Raw genomic sequence first — 18,344 nt, 5'->3', positions numbered from 1 at the left:
CGAAAATATAACACAGCGTTTGATTTTTCATGTTTGTATTTACTGTTAAACTGATATAAAGTATAAAATTAGCAAAACAAGGTGAAAAAAATCATTTTCTTATTTACTGTGTCTCTCAGACCTGACTACAACCAAACACTCAGTTTAGTTCATGTTAACTTTTACGAGGCATCAGTAATGATCCTCAAACACTAAACTACTGCAGTTATTCATCCACATGTATCCGTCAGATCCAACTCCACCAGACGCTCAGCAGCGACCCCGCCAGGGCCAGGGCCGGCGTTGCCGTGGTAACGGCGTTGCCGGAGTTGCACAGGTTGCTGCTGCAGCAGCGGTAGGTGAAGCCGGAGATCGCCGGGAACATCTGGGTGAGACGAGAGTTATCGCAGTCTGTGTATCTGATACACTGACGGATGGTCTTCCCACCTGGAGAGAGGAAACACTTCGTTGGTATGAAGCATTTTCTAAGCCTAACCACACCCTTACCCATCACAACTAAATATCTCATCTGAACCCTAATCCTAAACTTTACTCTTACCTGAACCTTAAAACCAAGCCTTAATCTTCACACAGTCGTTTCAGACATTTCTTCATCCTCATAATGAAGAAATGTCCTCACTACGAGGAGTGCTTTTGTGCCTATGTTCTCATCTTATCAAGAGAGGAAGACCAACTTCTTACAAAGTGCAGCGATCAATATCAGAGCAGAGTGATAAATGATTAAAACAGCCCCGTAATGGCCTCAGAGTATCAGTTACACTTCTATAGAAAGCCTGACTCAGTGATCCCAGCTCTGCTAAATGGTGGAGCTGCAGAATCAGCTGATAATGCTCTGTAGGTTCATCACTTCCAGAAAGTCCTTTCACACGTTCATTTCATACGAAAAATACTGGTTATACAGTAGCTGCTATAAGATTATTCAGTGTATTCTGCAGAGGACTGAAAGCAAGTAACAGAATCTGAAACTAATTGTATCAAATCATCTGCATAAAGACGGACTTCACCAGTATTTACACGACACAACACAGAAACATTGCAGTGGTTTTGGATTTTCTTAGCCAGAAAGATGCAGAAAGGCTAATTCACCGTCATCTCTAACAGATTACTGGACTTTCTACTGCCTCTCACAAAAAAACAAGCCATTCAAAACTCTGCTGCCAAACTAAACAAAGGGACAATAACACACCAGTTTTAGCCCGACTTCACTGGCTTCCACTTTATTTTGTAATTTATTTTAAAGTCCTGTTATCAGTATATAAGATTCTAAAAAGTCTCCATCACCTTATTCATGCTCACTAAGATCTTCAAAAGCTGCTTCATTTCATTATTATATTTTTATAATAATATAACAGAACACAAAAACACTTTGAGCTGAATTTCCTGTACGAAATGTCCCACATAAACTCAGCTTATTATTTATATTATTAACACTGACCTCTCTCACTCAGAGATATACAGGAGTCTTCGTACGTGCACTCCTGGACGTTCTGACAGCGTCCGGTGTAATCAGAACACTTGTAGCAGCGAAGTCCAGATCCTGAAGAAGAAACAGAAGAGATTAAATCAATTATCAAAGACAAATGGTAAGTTGTTTTGAGAGTTCACTGAGTTTTATTTTGAGCAATGAGTTCACCTTTAAATTCAGTGATATAAACTACAGAGATACTGCTCAGTAAAATCTGGTTTCTACTTTTCTCAACTCTTTCCTTTTCACTTTTTGCATCTTTTAACACATTTTCTACAAATAAATTAAACTTCACATCAGAACTGTTTGTGTTTCAGAGACAGACTTTCTACATTTTAGCTTCCATTCATTTAGTTCCAGTCATGTAATGTAACACGTTGAAGATTAATCTGAATTTGTTCTTTTTGTCAACTTTAGATCAAAGTTACAGTGTATATGTGTTAATTACATCATGTGCACAGAAAAATAAGGTAATGTTTTTAAATGGTATAATACAAAAAATTAAGATGCATTCAGTTTTGTAGCTTTTCTACAAACTGTCATTAAATAGCAGGTTTGACCTTCCCGATCTCTAACTATAATGTGTAACCTGGGCTCCTTAAACAGCATCATTTTTACCATCTATGTCTGATTTAAATAAAAGCCTTGAAGATGAGGGGTCGTAGTAAAGATCCTTTATCTGCACAAAGAGCTCTGAACCCAAACTGCTTAAAGTTCACAACACATCATTCAAACATTTGATTATTGAGCCTCTCCCATCCTGTTATCATCCACCAATAGGACTTGCCCATCTTTCTTTTGCACCAATCAAAACTGTTGATCACTGAACATATTACTGGTTAAAATCAGCTTGACTTTAACTCCACACCTCCACACTAAGGCCTCATTATCATATCAGTGTTTAATAAAGGGTTTTAAATAGACTTGAAAGTAGTTGTAAGCAGATTACATTTGAAGTGTTTATTCATGTATTTGTTGAACATTTGATATTATTCCAGATGTTTTACAGTTAGAGCTGTTAACAGAGACATTAATAACCACTGATATCAGATTACAGCTGCATTAGATTCTGATAGAAACCAGTTAGTTCTGATTATAAGTGCTGAATAATGCTGAATAATGTTTTTATAGGTTATATTTGATAGTTAAAGGTCGTAAACAGCTTCAGTTCTTTAATATGTCCTTAAATCAGAATTAGTGGTTCTATAAGAAAGTATCAATAATTATGATGTTTTAATATTAAAGTATTTCTTTCTTTCTTTCTTTTTTACCATGAATTCCTCTCTGAACAAACAAACTTGAGGATGTCTGAGGTTAAATTAATGAAATGACTGCAGGTCCTGTCAGGGTGGAGCTGTGTGCAGTGACATGTCCACTCACCCAGATGAAGCATCCCACAACAAACGAGCAGGAACAGTCCGAGGCAGCGCTTCATGTCTCAACAGTTCACCTGAACCCAAACCAGACAGGAGAAGGCGTCAGGTCGGAGCAGCAGAGCGTCCGGCTGCGTCTGGTGTCCGATCTCGTTTCACCGTGACCCCCCCGAGGCAGACGGACGGCAGTTCGACTGAGAGCAGCTCTTTGTCAGTGGGACCACAAAGACTCCCTGTCTGGCCAAATGTCCTCCTCCTCCTCCTCCCCTCCAACAATCACTTGGCCACCGCCTCACTGAGGCTGCGTTTTGGCTGTAGTACGCTGTTGGTGTTGCTGCTGTTTAAAGGTCTCTATAAAACAGATCAGCACATGGAAACACTCTGGGATTAAAGTTACTCAGATACTTCAGTAAAAGCAGTAAAACCAGAGTGTGAAAATACACAGTACAAGTCTGCAGGTATCATCAGTGAGAAGAAGCAGGAGTCCAGGCATGAGGCAGAGTTGGAGTCAAGTCACTAAACCTCAAGTCCATGTAAAGTGATTTTAAAACTGAAAATATGTAGATCCTAAACATCTGACAGACGTGAAGATTCCACATCAGCACTTTGAACTGTTTTTATTTCTCTGTTTATTAGGAACACTGACTTGAAGGTTATAATGTTCAGTTTGTTCCTAATAAACTGACACTGAGTGTGTGTTACAGTGTTAATGAATGGTTCTGGTCTGGTGCCGGTGCAGAGGTCTGTGGTGGCCCGGTCCGTCCTCCTCTCTCTGACGTGGGTGAGACCGGCGCTGGTTTGGTATTTGAGTATTTTTGTTGCTCAGACGCCTCAGAGGCGGAAAAATCTAACCTTTAAATCTGGTCCAGTCTGGTTAACTCGGGTTCTTCAGCTCCTCAACACTTTAACTTCTGTCTCTCACTTCCTTCTTTTAGATTTTAGATTTTTCATCCAGCACTGTTGAAAAGCAAACTGTGCTTATTAATATTCTGGATGGTTCTCAGTGGTAGGTGTCATTCGTCTCATATTCTGTGTCCACACCATGCATGTGGACGGTTTAAAGGAAGGGAAACAAAGACAGACATGACCTGTAAACTGAGGTAAGTGTGGACTGAAGAGGAGCTGCTGTTCCAGACTGTAAATAAAATCTCTAATGTAAACTGTTGCAGAGTAAAGTGCAGAGACTCGGGGTTGCGTTTGTGTAACGCAGCAGAAAACCACAGACTGCGACTGTGACGACACAGAAACAGGAGTTTTCTGTGCGGCTGGACGTTTGTTTTGTCCTGTATCAGTCCCAGGCTGTGACAGACGGGACGGTCAGCTGCTGAACACAGAGCGACGTCTGTGTCTGCATCCAGCTGCTGTGCGGAGCTGCAGCAGGACTTTGTCCAAACACTGGGAACAGAGGAGGGTTAATCTGACCACACCACTAAAGACAGACACTGACACCATGCTTTATTTATCGTCCCCTTTCCCCTAATTCTGCATCAGGATGTGACCTGAACTAAGACCTGAACTAAGACCTGAACCTACTGAGTGAGACAGAGCAGGTGTCAGGGTGTTAGAGGGGTGAGGAGAGGAGCAGCTCTCAGAGGACACGAGTCTTCATCAGAGAGAGACACTCCTGCTCTGAACCACAGACCAGAACAGTCTGGACTGAGGACAGCTCGTGGTCAGGGATGGAGATGATGATCCTTGGAGGAACACAGAGTCTGAGAAGCAGCAGAAACCTGAAGGACTGAGTTCAGACCCTGAAGTCTCTGTAGTCAGAGTTAGGTTAGGTTCTATTGTTAGGCAACCTCTAGTGGCCAGAGTCCAGGTCTACATCCAGAGTCCAGGATCTTTCTCTGAACCTGAACCAGGAGCTGTGAGAGTCTGAACAGAACCAGAACCTGGTTCATAAAGCTGGACTCTCTGCAGGTGCAAAACAAACACATTGTCTGTGAATATTTTACTGATGATTATATTAACAGACAATGTGATGCAGTCAGTTTTATAAAATCCTCTTTTTATGCTTTAATGTTATCGTGTTCATAAAGAGTCTCCGTTCAGATGATTCTCATGTTTTTAACAATGAAGCTGTTGAGAAAAGAATTTTCCAGTTTCCTTTCTACTTTAAACAACATGTAATACTGTGTATTCTGACATGTACAAAGTGATGGGTTGAATTTTAAACGTTAACTCACGTCTGATCGACGATGTCTTCACTTTAAAAGCAGGGAACTGGTCTGAGCCTGTGGAGAAATCTCCTGAGGAAACAGAGGATTTTTACCACTTAAACAAATGTAATTGAATCAGATCTTGTCAGAGACACTCAGAGGCCACTTCCCTGTCCTGATGATGATGCACAGTTTCAACAAAGTCAAGAAAAACAGAGCTTTATAAACTCTGTGAAGGCAGAATTTACATCGGAACAGTGTAGGTGTGTACCTAATAAAGTGTGTGTGATTTCAGAGAGGACAGTGCAGCAGTGTGATGTGCAGATATATGTGAAGTCTTACTGAGCAGGCGATGTCAGGCTCCAGGCAGCTGCAGACTCTGATGCTTCACAACAGTTAGCAGACGCCTGCAGACAAAGATGGTCTCATTCAGCCTCAATAACAAAGAGGTCACAGTCTCACCACCAACGTCCACTTTCTAATACAGCGACAGCAGAAGAAGAAGAGGAAAGAGGAAGATCACTGCTGAACTGCTCAGAGGCTGTTTTCACCTCCTCTTTCATGAAAATATTCTGTGTTAGCGGGGGTCAGATCTCTTCCTGGCCTCCTTTGTTTTTGCCCGTTGACCCGTTCACTGCACTGGACAGACTTCCTCCCTTTTCTACAGACTTGAGTCCGAGCGGCTGTTAAACTTGGCGGGAGACTTTTTGTTCTTTGATGAAAATCTTTTCAGGCTCCATCTCCCGGAAACTGACACTTCCTTCTTCACTCAGAGACTTCAAGAGAGAAGCTGTGGTTTGTGTTTTGATGCAGAAGTGGGATAAACTGAGGTCACCTCCCCCCCAACCTCTGCCCGCCGACCCAGCCAGAAACATCTCTATATATCACTACCAGACTCCATTGATAAAAACAGGGATTTAACCAGCAACTGCTGGAATACCACTGCCTCCATCTGTTAGAGTGTTTGTGTTACTGTGGGACTTTCAGTGGTGGAAGAAGTAATCAGATACTTTACTGAAGTAAAAGTACCACACAGTAACACAAACAAACAAGGACATCAAGGCAGAGGTGTTCCAGCTCTGCTCAGTAAAATCTCTGTTTTTGCCAATGGAGTCTGGTAGTGATATATAGAGATCTGATATAAAGGATCTTCCTCTTTAATAAAAAGCTCTGTCTCTGGAGGAATCCTATCATGTGTGTCAGACACTCAAAAACACGTTAAAGTAATCACACAAAAAAACGGATCAGTCCAGTCAAACCAGCTGAGTGCGCCTCTATTCTGACCTTTACGGTAAGAGCACATTAAAACTCAACAGCTGTTTTATTTCTCACTTTCCAAAGACAAGTGTCAAACCTGAGGAGCACCAGGACAGACGGACAGACTGTAGCACTACCTACAGGACTACAGACAGCGTTAGCCAGAGGCTGATCTGGCAGGCTAGGCTAGGCTAGGAGCTAAACTAACAGGTAGCAACAGGCTAAATCGTAACACTAATGTTCATTCAGTTAAATACAGTTTTATTTAAACAGCGCCGAATCCTAACTCACATTATGTCAACTACAGCAAAACATCAGCATCAGGTGAATAAACTTAAAATAAAGTGAAGGACTGACCTGAGTGAGGTGAAGGTCACTGTTTCAGTAAAAAACAGTAAGTATCAGCATCATAAAAAATGTAGTGAAGTAAAAAGTACAATATCCCCTGTGAAATGTAGTAGAGTAGAAATATAAAGTAGCAGAAAATGAAATAAATGAAAATAAACTGAGTAAATGTACTTAGTTACTTTCCATCACTGAAAACCTGACAACAGTAACAGAGTCTAATGAAACCACTTCAGATAAAATGTCTTTTAAAATGTATTTTAAAGCATCTGAAACAGAAGAAAACAGTGAACAGAGAAATCAAGTAACCACACATTTCTTTTTGGTTCGTCTGTGACCAAAGTTCAGATCCAGCTCCAGCAAAACGCCCAACATGAACAACTTAAAGCCAACTCCTCGCAGCTCTGGAGTCAGATTACAATCAACCAGACATCGGTATAAAGATAAACACACAGGATAAGGCATAGCACAAAATATTGGCATTCATCAGTCAAAAGTTTCTGGATTGAAACCGCAGCAGTAAAAACTGAAGTGCAATCAAACCAACAGTCTTTTTATGCTCGATGCTGCTCATAAAAAACCCTCCATCACCGGTCTGATGTTACATCCACACAGCTCAGACAGCATCAAACTCCTCCAACTACACGTCAGTTTGAAACATTAATAACTGCATGCATACAATACACACATGCACAATATGTCAATAAAAACAAAGGCATACAGGTTTTATCTTTCAATCATGTGAAAGGAGGAGATTCAGTCACTTTGAGCTAACAATACAGCTAACGTTAAGAACTAGTTCAACATTTTGGGGAATATTTTGGAACGTATTTTCCCAAAGGACAATCAGTAACACTCACTTAGCCTAGCTTAGCATAAAGACTGGCAGCAGGGAGTGATGGTAGCAGAGTTTTGATCTTTGGACAGAGCCAGGCTAGCTCTTTCCCTCTGCTTCCAGTCTTTATGCTAAGCTAAGCTAATCTAGCTCCTCTCTGCCCTAGCTCTGTACTAGTGCTGTGCTTAGGTCAGCAGAGCGGACAGAGGAAACAAATGACCATTTTTAAGACAATCTAAGGTGGTGATGCCACATTCACATTACAAACAGTTGAGTGGTAAAAACAGTTTCCTGTCTGTCTCCGACTTGTGATTCAGAGTCAGAGATATGATACATACAGACTGTTGACTGACAAACCATTCAGCTCATTTTAGAGCATCTGGTTCACAGCAAGAAACCTAAGTGCATTTCCCAAAATGTCAAACTATTTCTTTAATTTCAGGAGCAAAGCAAAGCAAAGCAAATGTTTTATCAAGCTTTTGTAATAAAAAAATAAAGTAAAAGTCACCGTCTGCCTGCTGGGGTCAGCCTGCCTCAGCTCATCGTATTCACTCTATTTTACATTTAGTTCAGCCTTAAATACAGACATCTTGATAGTAAATATAAAATACGACTCAAGTGCTAAAAGCAACAGTTGAATATCATCATGCAGTTTTTAAAACATATCTGACATATTTGAAGCCAGAGCTTTGGTCAAGACTTAAGTTGACGTGCTAGAAACATCCAAACACAAAGCTGATGCATCAGTTAAAAATGACACATTTCAAATGTATCATTTGCTGCAGTAAACACCTAAACACATATGGCAAATTACATTATGGCATAGCAGAATAGCACCTTTTCTTTCGGTTCTTGCATTCAATCTTTATGGCACAATCGTCAAATTCAAGAGAAAAATACTCTCCTTAAAAACAGGCTCAAAAGCATTTACAATATATACAGTTTGTAAAATATATACAGTGTGTAGCAGGGCTGTTTGCATTTCTAATAGAAATATAAAGCCTTTATACATCCTTACACTCTAGCTTTTCATTTCTGTCAGGCACTACATGACTGAATATCCCGTTGGCAGATAAGCTAAAGCAGAGAGCGGCTCAATGGCACAGACATTTAGTTTGACACTAACTGATTGTTCCCAAAGTAAAACTGACTGTGATTCTGGCAACAAGCGCTTTATTATAATATATAAGAAGTGTAGGGCCACTCAGCGGCCCTCAGTTTTACAATACTCATCAGTGAAAGAAGTCAGTCAGTCAGAGTTGGAAGATTTCAGCCTCATGTCTGGCTGAACGTGGACGGATTATGAGACAGTGGGACTCTGGGCACAGACAAGTAAAAGCAACATGACTACAAACAACACAGCTGCGTCTCTTTGTGGTTGTTTTCTGTGTCTTATTAAGTGTTTTTTGTCTAATTAGTTGTATTTATCGTTTAACTTCTTTTTCACAGGTGAAGCTCAGGGGCCTCCTGAACCTTTAGGCCCAGAACCAACCACACTAGACCTGTTCTGTAATCCATCCATCTGGCTGAATGTTGATATTTTTGGAATGAGGTTTGCCCAGCGGTGCAAAGCACTCATTCTTCACCTGTTTGCATTTGTACATTTGGAATAAGAGAAACTGGATGTTTCAATCATGTCTCATATCTTTTTCTTTAGTACTCTTATTTTTATAACTAATTACATGCTGCAGTCTTTATGAAAAAACTGACAACTTGGTTAAAAACTGAGATATGTTTTGAGCAGTCAGACTACCATAGTTGGTAAGTTAGTAAGGTGACAATAACTATATTAAAGCATCACACAAATTTGTAACAGTGAATGGACTGCATTTATACAGCACTTCTCTAGTCATACTGACCAGTAAAAGTACTTTATAATACAGGTCACACTCACCCATGCACACACTTTCATACGGTGCTCTAACACACACAATCACTCACACACTTATAGTAGACCATCGGGGGAAGTTTGGGGTTCAGTATCTTACCCATTGATCCTAAGATGTGCAGACTGGGGGAGCCAGGGATCGAACCACTGACCTGTCTTATTTTCTTTATCCTATTCGTGTGCTGATTTCCCTAAACACAAATATGAGGATATATACCCTGTATTATTCAATAACAATTGCTATTTTTTTCTTAAATACCCAAGCTTCACAATCATTCCTTCTACCCTGTGGTAACTACAGGTGTGAGTAGTCCCCTCGTTGGGACTTGAGGACTTGAGGACTTGAGGAGCGATGCTGCCTCACTTTATTAGTATTAGTGTAGTGTGTTCTAGTTGTATTTTACCTACACTGGGTGTAGGTGCCAATTAAATGTCAGGGTAAAACTCTGTGTTGACGTCAACACTGTGCAAAACAGACTTCTGGTCAGCAGCTGACATCCTGTTCAGCACCTCAGCTGACAGAGAATAACTGCTGCCAGACTTCTCCTCAAACCAACTGTCCAACGCTCGCTTTCCGTCAAAGTTAGTGATGGGCGGTCCATTAACTGCGACGGTGAGCAGGTCATTCATCTGCTCCAGGGTCAGCCGAGAACGATTGTTCTTGCACATCTTCTGTAGAGACCCTCTGCCTTTATCGCAGCAGGCCGTGGAACTGGGCAGGACCCTGACGACCTGCACAATCCGGTTCAGCAGAGGAAAACGCTGTTTGTACCTGCAGATGTGACTGATGACCTCTTTGAAACCATTCATGCTGTAGTAGTCTGCTTTCAGATCCTTCCATTCCACCACCAGGCAGCCTCTGGCCTCCGTCCTGGCCTGGGAGCTCTCCTGACCTGCAGAAGGAATAGACTCTAGATGGTTGAATATGAGCTGGATTTCCTCCTCCCCATAGGCTTGAAGGTCTTCCCGATTCTGAGGCCAGGTGGATAAATCCAGGACCTTACAGGCTTTGGCAAATGAGCGGCTCTGCAGGTCCAGCCTCTGAGACAGGATGCCTTGACTCCTATTGCAGATCTTTTCTCGGATGGACTGAAATTTGGACTCAGCAACACGCAGATTCTTCAGAGCAATGCCATTGAAACTTTCACGAAAATTTTCCTCAAACTCCTGCAGATACTCTCCTGGGCAGTCCACCAACTGGCCTATCTCCTGAATGGCCTCCTCAATTTTGGCTTCCACCTGTGATACCAGCAGGTATTCTCCCTGGAAGGTGAAGGCTAATCGTGACAGAACAGCTATGATGTCCAGGAGGAAGTAGATGAGCTTCACTGACTGATAGTCCATGAGGAACTGGAGGAGAGTGAGAGCAATGGCTGCAGCATCAGCTCTCTGTGTCTGGCTGCTGATCTCCTTCAGATGAGCGACTACTTCCAGGTAATCCTTGATGAGTGCATTAAGGACGTTTGGTTCTCCTATGATCCATCGAATGGCTCTGATGTCCCCAAGGAACTCTGTCTCCTCTGACAGTGTTGGAGCAGTTGACCGGAGCTCGGCCATCATGCGAGGGGAGTAGCGGTAGAAACTGAGGAGCTGCTTGAGGTTGTTTTCCAGATCCTCCAGGCAGGACAGCTCCTTCCCACTGATGGCATCCAGCACCTCCAAATGAGGCCGATGGATCATGATAGGAAGGCAGAGGATCCAGGGAAAAGTCTTTTGCACTGCTATGTACAGGTTGGCTCTCATTCCCGAAGAGATGTTGGTGCCGTCCACCCCCAGACCCACCACCACCAAGTCCTGAAACCTCAGGCCCAGAACCCCAAAAGCTCGATCCATAGCCTGGAGGTATCCGTCCACACTGGCCATGCTCAGTCTCTGCAAGGACAGAAACTCTGTGTTGGGTGAGCCCTCATTGGTTAAGAACTGGACATAGACTGCAACCATGTCAGAGAATAGGTCGTCGTTTTGGGCATCCATTATGATGCTTAGAAAGGGAGAAAGGCGCATTTTCTCGGCCAGGTCTTCTTTTAAAGCCCGAGAGATGTGATGGATGAGGATCTGACAGTCTCCTTCATTCATGTACTGATCCACTACTTTGAGCTCACATTTTTTCAGCAGCTCTGCCAGTGGACGAAGGTCAGAGAAGGGCCGTCCCTCCAGGGCCAAATGGTATGCTGCGTTGAACAGCAGCATCATATTCTTGCACATCTCCTCTGTCTTCTCTGGATGCATACGCAGCTTATACAACTGCAGACACTTCTTATGGAGGTTGCTCTGGCTGTGGAGCTTGATGGTGTGGATCTTGAACTGCTTGGAACCGATGATGAAGGCAGAGGTTCGGGATGACTGGACGGTGTACTGACGGCAGACGTGGCACCACATCTCATTCAGGGTTGGCGAGTAGCGAAGGAACCAGAACTTTTTCAGCCACTCTTGCTTGAAACGACGAATCCGTCGCCCCCCTCCAGAAGAAAGCTTTGAAGAGTCTTCTGGAGAAATCACAAAATCTGCAGCAATCGACTCATCAGCTGAATCCACATCCTGGTCGTCTTCATCCAGAACCACCTGAGTAGGCGTCAAGGGCTCCATCCCTGCAAAGACAAACACAATCACCTTCTGCTACCAGCTTACAATAATTATTGTTTGATTAGAATTCAGTTTCAAAATCAAATAATGTTATGGCTTCTACTCACACCATGCAGTATATGAACAATTATTATGATTTTTGGTCATGCTTGACGGCAACCAGACTGAAGTATCTCAGTGAATACTGACAGAACTGCCAGAAACTTTAGTACAGACATTCATGCTCCCCATAGGATATTGATTAAAAAAATCAGGTCAAAGTCCAAACAAAAACAAAGGACTACAGCCTTTAGTCTGATGAAGCCTTGAACATTGGATCCAACCATTATTTCTCAAACTTTACCTTGAAAGTCTTCAATGGGTCCTTGTTCAGGGTGGGGTGGGACCTGATCGTGTTGGGTCAGGGTCTGCTCAGACATTATTGGACCAACCACGTCCCCCTGTTCTCCTCTGAGACGGGACAGCTCCTCCTCCAGCTCCAGGATCCTCCTCTTCAGTTTGACACAGTTGGGGCAGAAGGAGGTGGAGGGTTGCTGGTTCTCCTCCTCTTTCTCCTCCACCTTCAGGTTAGGAACGTTAAAACTGCTTTCAGACAGATTGAACCCTGACCCTAGCACTGGTACCTTACACTCACTGGGGAGGGATGACTGGGACCTGGACTTGTTGGAGTCCTCCAGAGAAGCCTCTAGGACGTCTTTGAAGATAAGGTCGATCTTCTTCCTCTTGGCAGGAGGCTGACCATCTGACTCTTCACTGGGTTGTTTGCTGGGGCAGAGTTTTCCCTGAAGAGCTGACTGCAGGCAGGGAGATTTAAAGTCCTTCTGAATGTTGGGCAGGACCGCTGGCTTCCCGGTATCTGGAACAAAACAGTTTTCTTAGTTGTATAAAGCTGCAACTTGAAGACAAAGCCACCAGTTTGACCATCAGCACACTGAACTCAGGTTTGCAGTGGTCACTAGGCCTGGACTGCACCAGGAAAATTCCCAGTGAAATGACACAGTGGCTTCAGAAAGTTGTACTGATACTGATTTAGCACATTTTTTTCATAATTTTACATGCATCAAAACTGGAATCAGATTCCATTCAGTTATGTTGACTTGGATGTCAAACTGTGAAAACATCCCTGTGATATAACCACATATGATTGAGTTCTGTGAGTTGTTCCATTGTTAACTGTCTACTGTAGAGCACAGAACAGGGCTGAGACATGTGACAGCAGCACCACCTGCTGGAAAACTGAGTTCAGCCTCAGACTAATGTGTTAACTGACCTCAAAATACAGCTACAAATCAGTTTCACTTAAATTTATATCCCTGACAATCAGAGGATTTTTCCCACAACATTAAAGTCCTCTTAAAATGTTCAAATGATTGACAAAAATAACAGCAACAACACCATATCAAAAAAGGGATTGTAATCATGACTGACTCATAATTACAAACACAGCTGAGGTGAATCATGTTAGTTTAAATGCCATTTAGCAGAAGGTGTGAGCCATGAAAGAGGTCAAACAGAACCAGTACTGAAGAAGCACTGCTCACAATAAGTGACAACAACAACAACAACAGACAAACAGTCAGAGCTCACTATCAAGGATACTGTAGATGGATATCTGAGACTAGGTAGAGGACTTAAGGACCATGGGCCTCTTTGCCTTGGTAGAGCTACGTCAGGTGTGTTCTGGTAAAACTCTGATTACAAGCCTCAGATCCACTTTTTATGCCAAACACACTAACATTTCTTCATGTTTGTGCCTCTGTAACTTTGGTTCAGTGTCTCTTCCAGTCATTCTGACTGAACTTTAAGAGTTTCCTTTCAGAGGAGACCAGTGTTATGAGTGTGATCAAAGGGCTGAAGAACAGGAACCTTTTTATTTTGAGTACACTGGTCACTTTGTCTGCTCTTGGTAAAGCACTTTGTACTTTCTGTTTCTGACCCCGTTTTAACAAAAACATGTAGTGAGCTTCACCAAACTGGATTTTATGTTAAAGGCTGCCACTCACCTGTGTCCAGGTTGCGGTCGATGCTCTCCTGGGAAACACAGTGAAGTCGTTGGATGTAGTCGTCGCTGTACCAAACCCTCAGCTTCTCTCCTGCTGCCAGCCTCCGACAGACTCTGAAGTAGATGTTTTTACCGTGTTGAAACGCTGTCAGGTTCCTGTCGCTCTCCTCTGACGAGGTCCGGACAAACCTGCAGGTCAGAAACATCCACAGGAAGATGGGCTCATCTTAAAACAAGAGTCAGTGGATTGATGAACAATGAAACAGGATTAATTCATATTTAACTGAACTGACGAACATGAAAACTTTATTGTCCACAATGTGGAAATTTGCCTTCAGTTTCACCATTAGACGTCATAAAACATTAAAATACATCGTCTCAGCATACACATTCATACACATACACATTCGACACACAATACCCAAGTCTACACTGTACACCATGTCATATTAACCTACTGTGCTAAGTCAGGACCATCACCCTGTATCCTTGTCTACTGGATTCTGGTTTCATTTATTACCTTGACAGGAACAGGGGATTTCTTGTCTATTAGCCATCATAATCTATAACGTCTCCCTGAGGGTAAAAGTACAAATTCACTGTACAGTGGATGAGAGGGGTCATTAATAATTCTGTCAGCTTCACTCCTTAAGATTTTTTTAATCATACATGCTACTTGGCTGCTTTTGTGGCTTCCCTAAGATTTCAGAGACCATGTTCGGTATTGACTCAGAGTCCTTGCAGAGCCTCTGAGCTTTTTGTTTGTTGTATTTGATTAAAAGTGAAAAGAAAGACATTAACAAACGTCACCTCATCCAGTTGGCTTTGGTCTCATCGCTGCCGTCGATGGACTGATAGGTGTTGTTCAAATCCACAATCTGGAACAATCAGAAAAAACAGACTGGTTCAGAACTGGACTTGTATTAATGTAACGCATCCTGGATCTGATCTAAACTGGTCTCTGACTGGTCGTACTCACTATCCAGGAGAAGAAGCCAGAGGATTTGTCTTTGGACACCAGCTCTCCCTCGTACGGACCGAAGACTGCCCCCTTGGGGATGGTTGCATCCACGCAGCGAACATTCACTTCGCCCCCCTCGGTGTAGACCTCCAGGCCTGATGGAACTGTGAGTGCCGCCCTGTTAGCCTTCCCCGGAGATGCGGGTGTGTCGGGGACAAACAGAGGGGGCCCGTGGGACGGACACTCCTCCTGGAAATAGTCCTGACACTCCTCACAGACTGGAAGACAAGTGTCAGATCTTTATAAAGAGTCAACTTCACATTTCAGGATTTTGTGAAACTGTTAAAATAATGATTTAATAAACCTTTCTACAAAGATCAGTTATCCACATGTTCTGACCTTTATAGGATCAAATATAATGAAATATAACTTTTGATGACTCCTCTGTTAGCTAGCAGGTTCATAGGTAAATTGGACCGGACAGAAATTGTCCAGTGTTGGGGTCAGGAGGGTGGCTGTAGCAAACCCATGCCCCCACAGGTTGTTAAAAACCTACAGTTTACATATTTTAATAAGCACAATACATTGACAAAGAAGATGAATGGTTGTCCACTGATGTTCACCATCTTAATTTAGCCTATTAGCATGCTAACACTAGCTAATTAGCAGTAAACACAACTGAGGATCATGTGGACATCAAACCAAAGTACTAAACAAATCAAAATGTGACCTGATGGTGGCGCCAGAGGATGATCAGAGTTATTCATCCTGAGGGAACATGAACATCTGAACCACATTTAATCACAACAGCTGCTGAGATGTTTGAAGTGAGTCAGTCTGAAGTGGAGAACCGACAGAACGACAGAACCTTGACCCACACTGCAGACTCTGTATGATCTGAAGCAACGTCCACAAATACATCAACACAAACTCACACCTGTACAGTCTCTGACCTTTAACAGGTTCACTCTGCTCCGACTGTCTACAGGTCAGATTTCAGACTGAAGGAAACTGAACTGAGGACATTTCAGTTGTTGAGCCTCGCTGCAGCTGAAGAACTGTATTTTTATGTCTGTCTAGATTCTCAGTCAACTAGGTCATGGTAGTTGCAAGTGCTCACCTCTCATCTAAAAGGTTTCATCAGTTCTAACAGTTGTCAGGGAAGGCCCGGGTGTTTAACCCTTCTTGATGTTGTCCCATTCGAGAGAGTCGTTGACCCACCCTGCCATCATGTGAGTCATTAGGATCACATGGATCAAGGTGTGAATGGAAGTTTAACAGCCTGGGTAAGAATCTCAGGACTGTGTTATAGGTGGCTGATGACTGGTCATAATCCACCTCTGTTCAAAGATGGTCGTTCCAGTTGGGCATCGATGGCCTCCTTCACTCCTCTGATCAAACCATCTGTCCTCTCTGTCCAAGATGTGGACATTAGTCTCCTCAGGACTGTCCCTTCTTCTTTAGGTGCTGAGGTACAGCTGAGTCTTGTCCTGATCAGCTGGCTCTCCTGTGTTGTGCCATGCACCTGTGGAGTGGTTGTTTGGTCTCTCCTATGTAAAGGTCCGAGCACTGTTCAGCTTGTCCTTAGGATGAACAAGTTTCTGCCTGAGGATGTTGCTGGGTCTGAAATTCACCAGGATGTTGTGCTTGTAGAAAATACTGAATAGACACTGAGAAGACACTGTTGACCACATTCATCTATTAACACTACAGTCTTACTTCGTACCTCGTCCTGAGACGTTTCCTCAAGTGCTCATATAAAACCTCCACATTCAGCAGCTCAGTATGTTTCCAGACTGTTACATTATCTGCTTTTATTTACTTCATTTTTATACACGATTCTTTTATAACCTCAGTAACCTTTGCACAGCATCTCCTTCTGATGATGAACCATAACGATGACAGAGAAACTGAACTTACACCAGAGGTCCGACGGCTGCTCGCTCATGGTGGAACCATGTTGGTAGAAATCCAGAGCGTCGTCCTCTTCACGGCCTCTGAGGAAAAAACACAACCTGCTTCAGCTGCAGCAACAACAGCGGCTTCATCACACACAGGTGGAGCTGACAATAACATTAACATCAGCTGCAGTGGTCAGGAGGGAGGAAGGTGGAGGGAGGGGCCTCTCAGGTGAGCAGGTGGATGCAGAGCAACAGGAGACGGAAGCTAAAATAAACAGAGCCCAGAGAGACCATGACAATATTACACTAATGCACTTAAACACTGGCTTCAGGCAGTTCTTTCTTTCTTCACTCGTCTCGTTGTATCTTCACTTTTCTTACTGCTCTTTATCAGATGTGCTCGTGTCTTTGCTCTAATCTGTGAAAAAGAAACTGCACACTGTAAAACACCTCAGTCTCCCACCCAGCTGCCCCAGGTCCTGTTGCACTATGGGTAATGTAGGCACCAGGTCTGAGGTCAGTCTCTGATGGAAATGCAATAGGAATGTCTTTATTATAAGACCCTCACCCCTCCCTCCTTTCATACACTCAGAGAATAATAACTAGTTATTGTAGCTTTGAACATTTTCTCTCCTGACTTCAGTATCTCTGAGCCCAGCTGTCTGGATCTGGATCAGTCTGATGTCCCAGACAGAAACTCTGGACCCGCCTGCAGCCTCCTCAGCCTCAGGTCTGGTCTGAGGGAGTCTCCTCTGAGCAGGGAGGGAGGGGGGGCTGTGGGGGGGCAGGTCGCACCAGAAAACACTTCACAAACACTAAAAACAAAAGTTGCCTGTAACTTTGTGTCCGTGTCGTGAGTTAATCCGGTAAATGAGCGGATTAGCTGAGAACCAGCAGCGGGCTCTAAATCTGCGCCACGCTTTCTCTGCTCGGCTCCAGTCTGCAGGCGACTGGCAATCTGCCTGCTGTTTTCGGAAGCCATTTTCACTGGCCACAGTGGCTACCGACACAGACCCACCTTGTGCAGAGACGCGGCGGGGACACGGACCCTCTCCCCCGGGTGTAGCGCCGCTCTCCCCCCCGCCAGCCGCCGACCGCAGACCCTCGGCCGCTGCCTCCGCGGCTGCAAAGTTTCCCGTGAATTTTTTTAATTTTTGTTTTTGCAACGACTCAGTCGCCGCCTCCTCGAGCTGTGACCACCATGTTTTATCACAGGAAATGACATGGAGGACGGAAGAAAGCAGATGCGCAAAAAAATTAAAGTTAACAGTGAGGATTTAGAGTCCGGGTCAGAGAGGACGGGAGGGACCGGTCCGGGGTCAGAGAGGACAGTGAGACGGTTTCACCTCAGAGCTGAGGTCCCGTCACAGTAACAGGAGCTGGAGAACCCGGTGGTTTCTGACCAGTTAAAGTATAACAGTGTGATGAAGCTGCAGAAATAAAGAAAAGAAAAAGGTTGTGGAAAGTAACTGAGTCCATTCACTCAGGTAATCAAGTACAGTTCTGAGGTACTTTACTTGAGTATTTTCATTCTATGAGTATAATTTCTACTTCTAATATATATATATATATATA

The 18,344-nt window shown here is 43.4% G+C and overlaps 2 protein-coding genes across 3 annotated transcripts; both read right to left on the bottom strand.

Moving 5' to 3' along the window:
* Positions 1–18: 18 nt before the first annotated feature.
* Positions 19–5,715, bottom strand: cd59 (CD59 molecule (CD59 blood group)). The gene is made up of 5 exons (XM_018660256.2): positions 5,340–5,715; positions 5,025–5,087; positions 2,846–3,189; positions 1,436–1,537; positions 19–426 (listed from the first exon to the last, which is right to left on the bottom strand). Exons 3-5 carry the CDS (start codon positions 2,898–2,900, stop codon positions 227–229), a joined length of 357 nt encoding a protein of 118 aa, XP_018515772.1. The 5' UTR covers positions 2,901–3,189; positions 5,025–5,087; positions 5,340–5,715; the 3' UTR covers positions 19–226.
* Positions 5,716–6,498: 783 nt separating this feature from the next.
* On the bottom strand, positions 6,499–18,069 carry prdm11 (PR domain containing 11). 2 transcript variants are annotated; one of them, XM_051073092.1, is made up of 8 exons: positions 17,788–18,069; positions 16,789–16,865; positions 15,989–16,491; positions 14,887–15,146; positions 14,718–14,785; positions 13,909–14,096; positions 12,249–12,761; positions 6,499–11,910 (listed from the first exon to the last, which is right to left on the bottom strand). In XM_051073092.1, the coding sequence occupies exons 3-8, from the start codon at positions 15,993–15,995 to the stop codon at positions 9,749–9,751; spliced, it is 3,198 nt and encodes a 1,065-aa protein (XP_050929049.1). In that variant the 5' UTR covers positions 15,996–16,491; positions 16,789–16,865; positions 17,788–18,069; the 3' UTR covers positions 6,499–9,748. The 2 variants fall into 2 exon arrangements, with proteins under 2 accessions (XP_050929049.1, XP_018515713.1); XM_018660197.2 differs by lacking the exon at positions 15,989–16,491.
* Between the last annotated feature and the right edge of the window lie 275 nt (positions 18,070–18,344).

The sequence above is a fragment of the Lates calcarifer genome, linkage group LG10 (genome assembly GCF_001640805.2).
Source record: "Lates calcarifer isolate ASB-BC8 linkage group LG10, TLL_Latcal_v3, whole genome shotgun sequence".
Taxonomy (NCBI): domain Eukaryota; kingdom Metazoa; phylum Chordata; class Actinopteri; family Centropomidae; genus Lates; species Lates calcarifer.
Note: the sequence above shows the minus strand (reverse complement) of the source record. Positions and strands in the feature narration are given on the sequence as shown.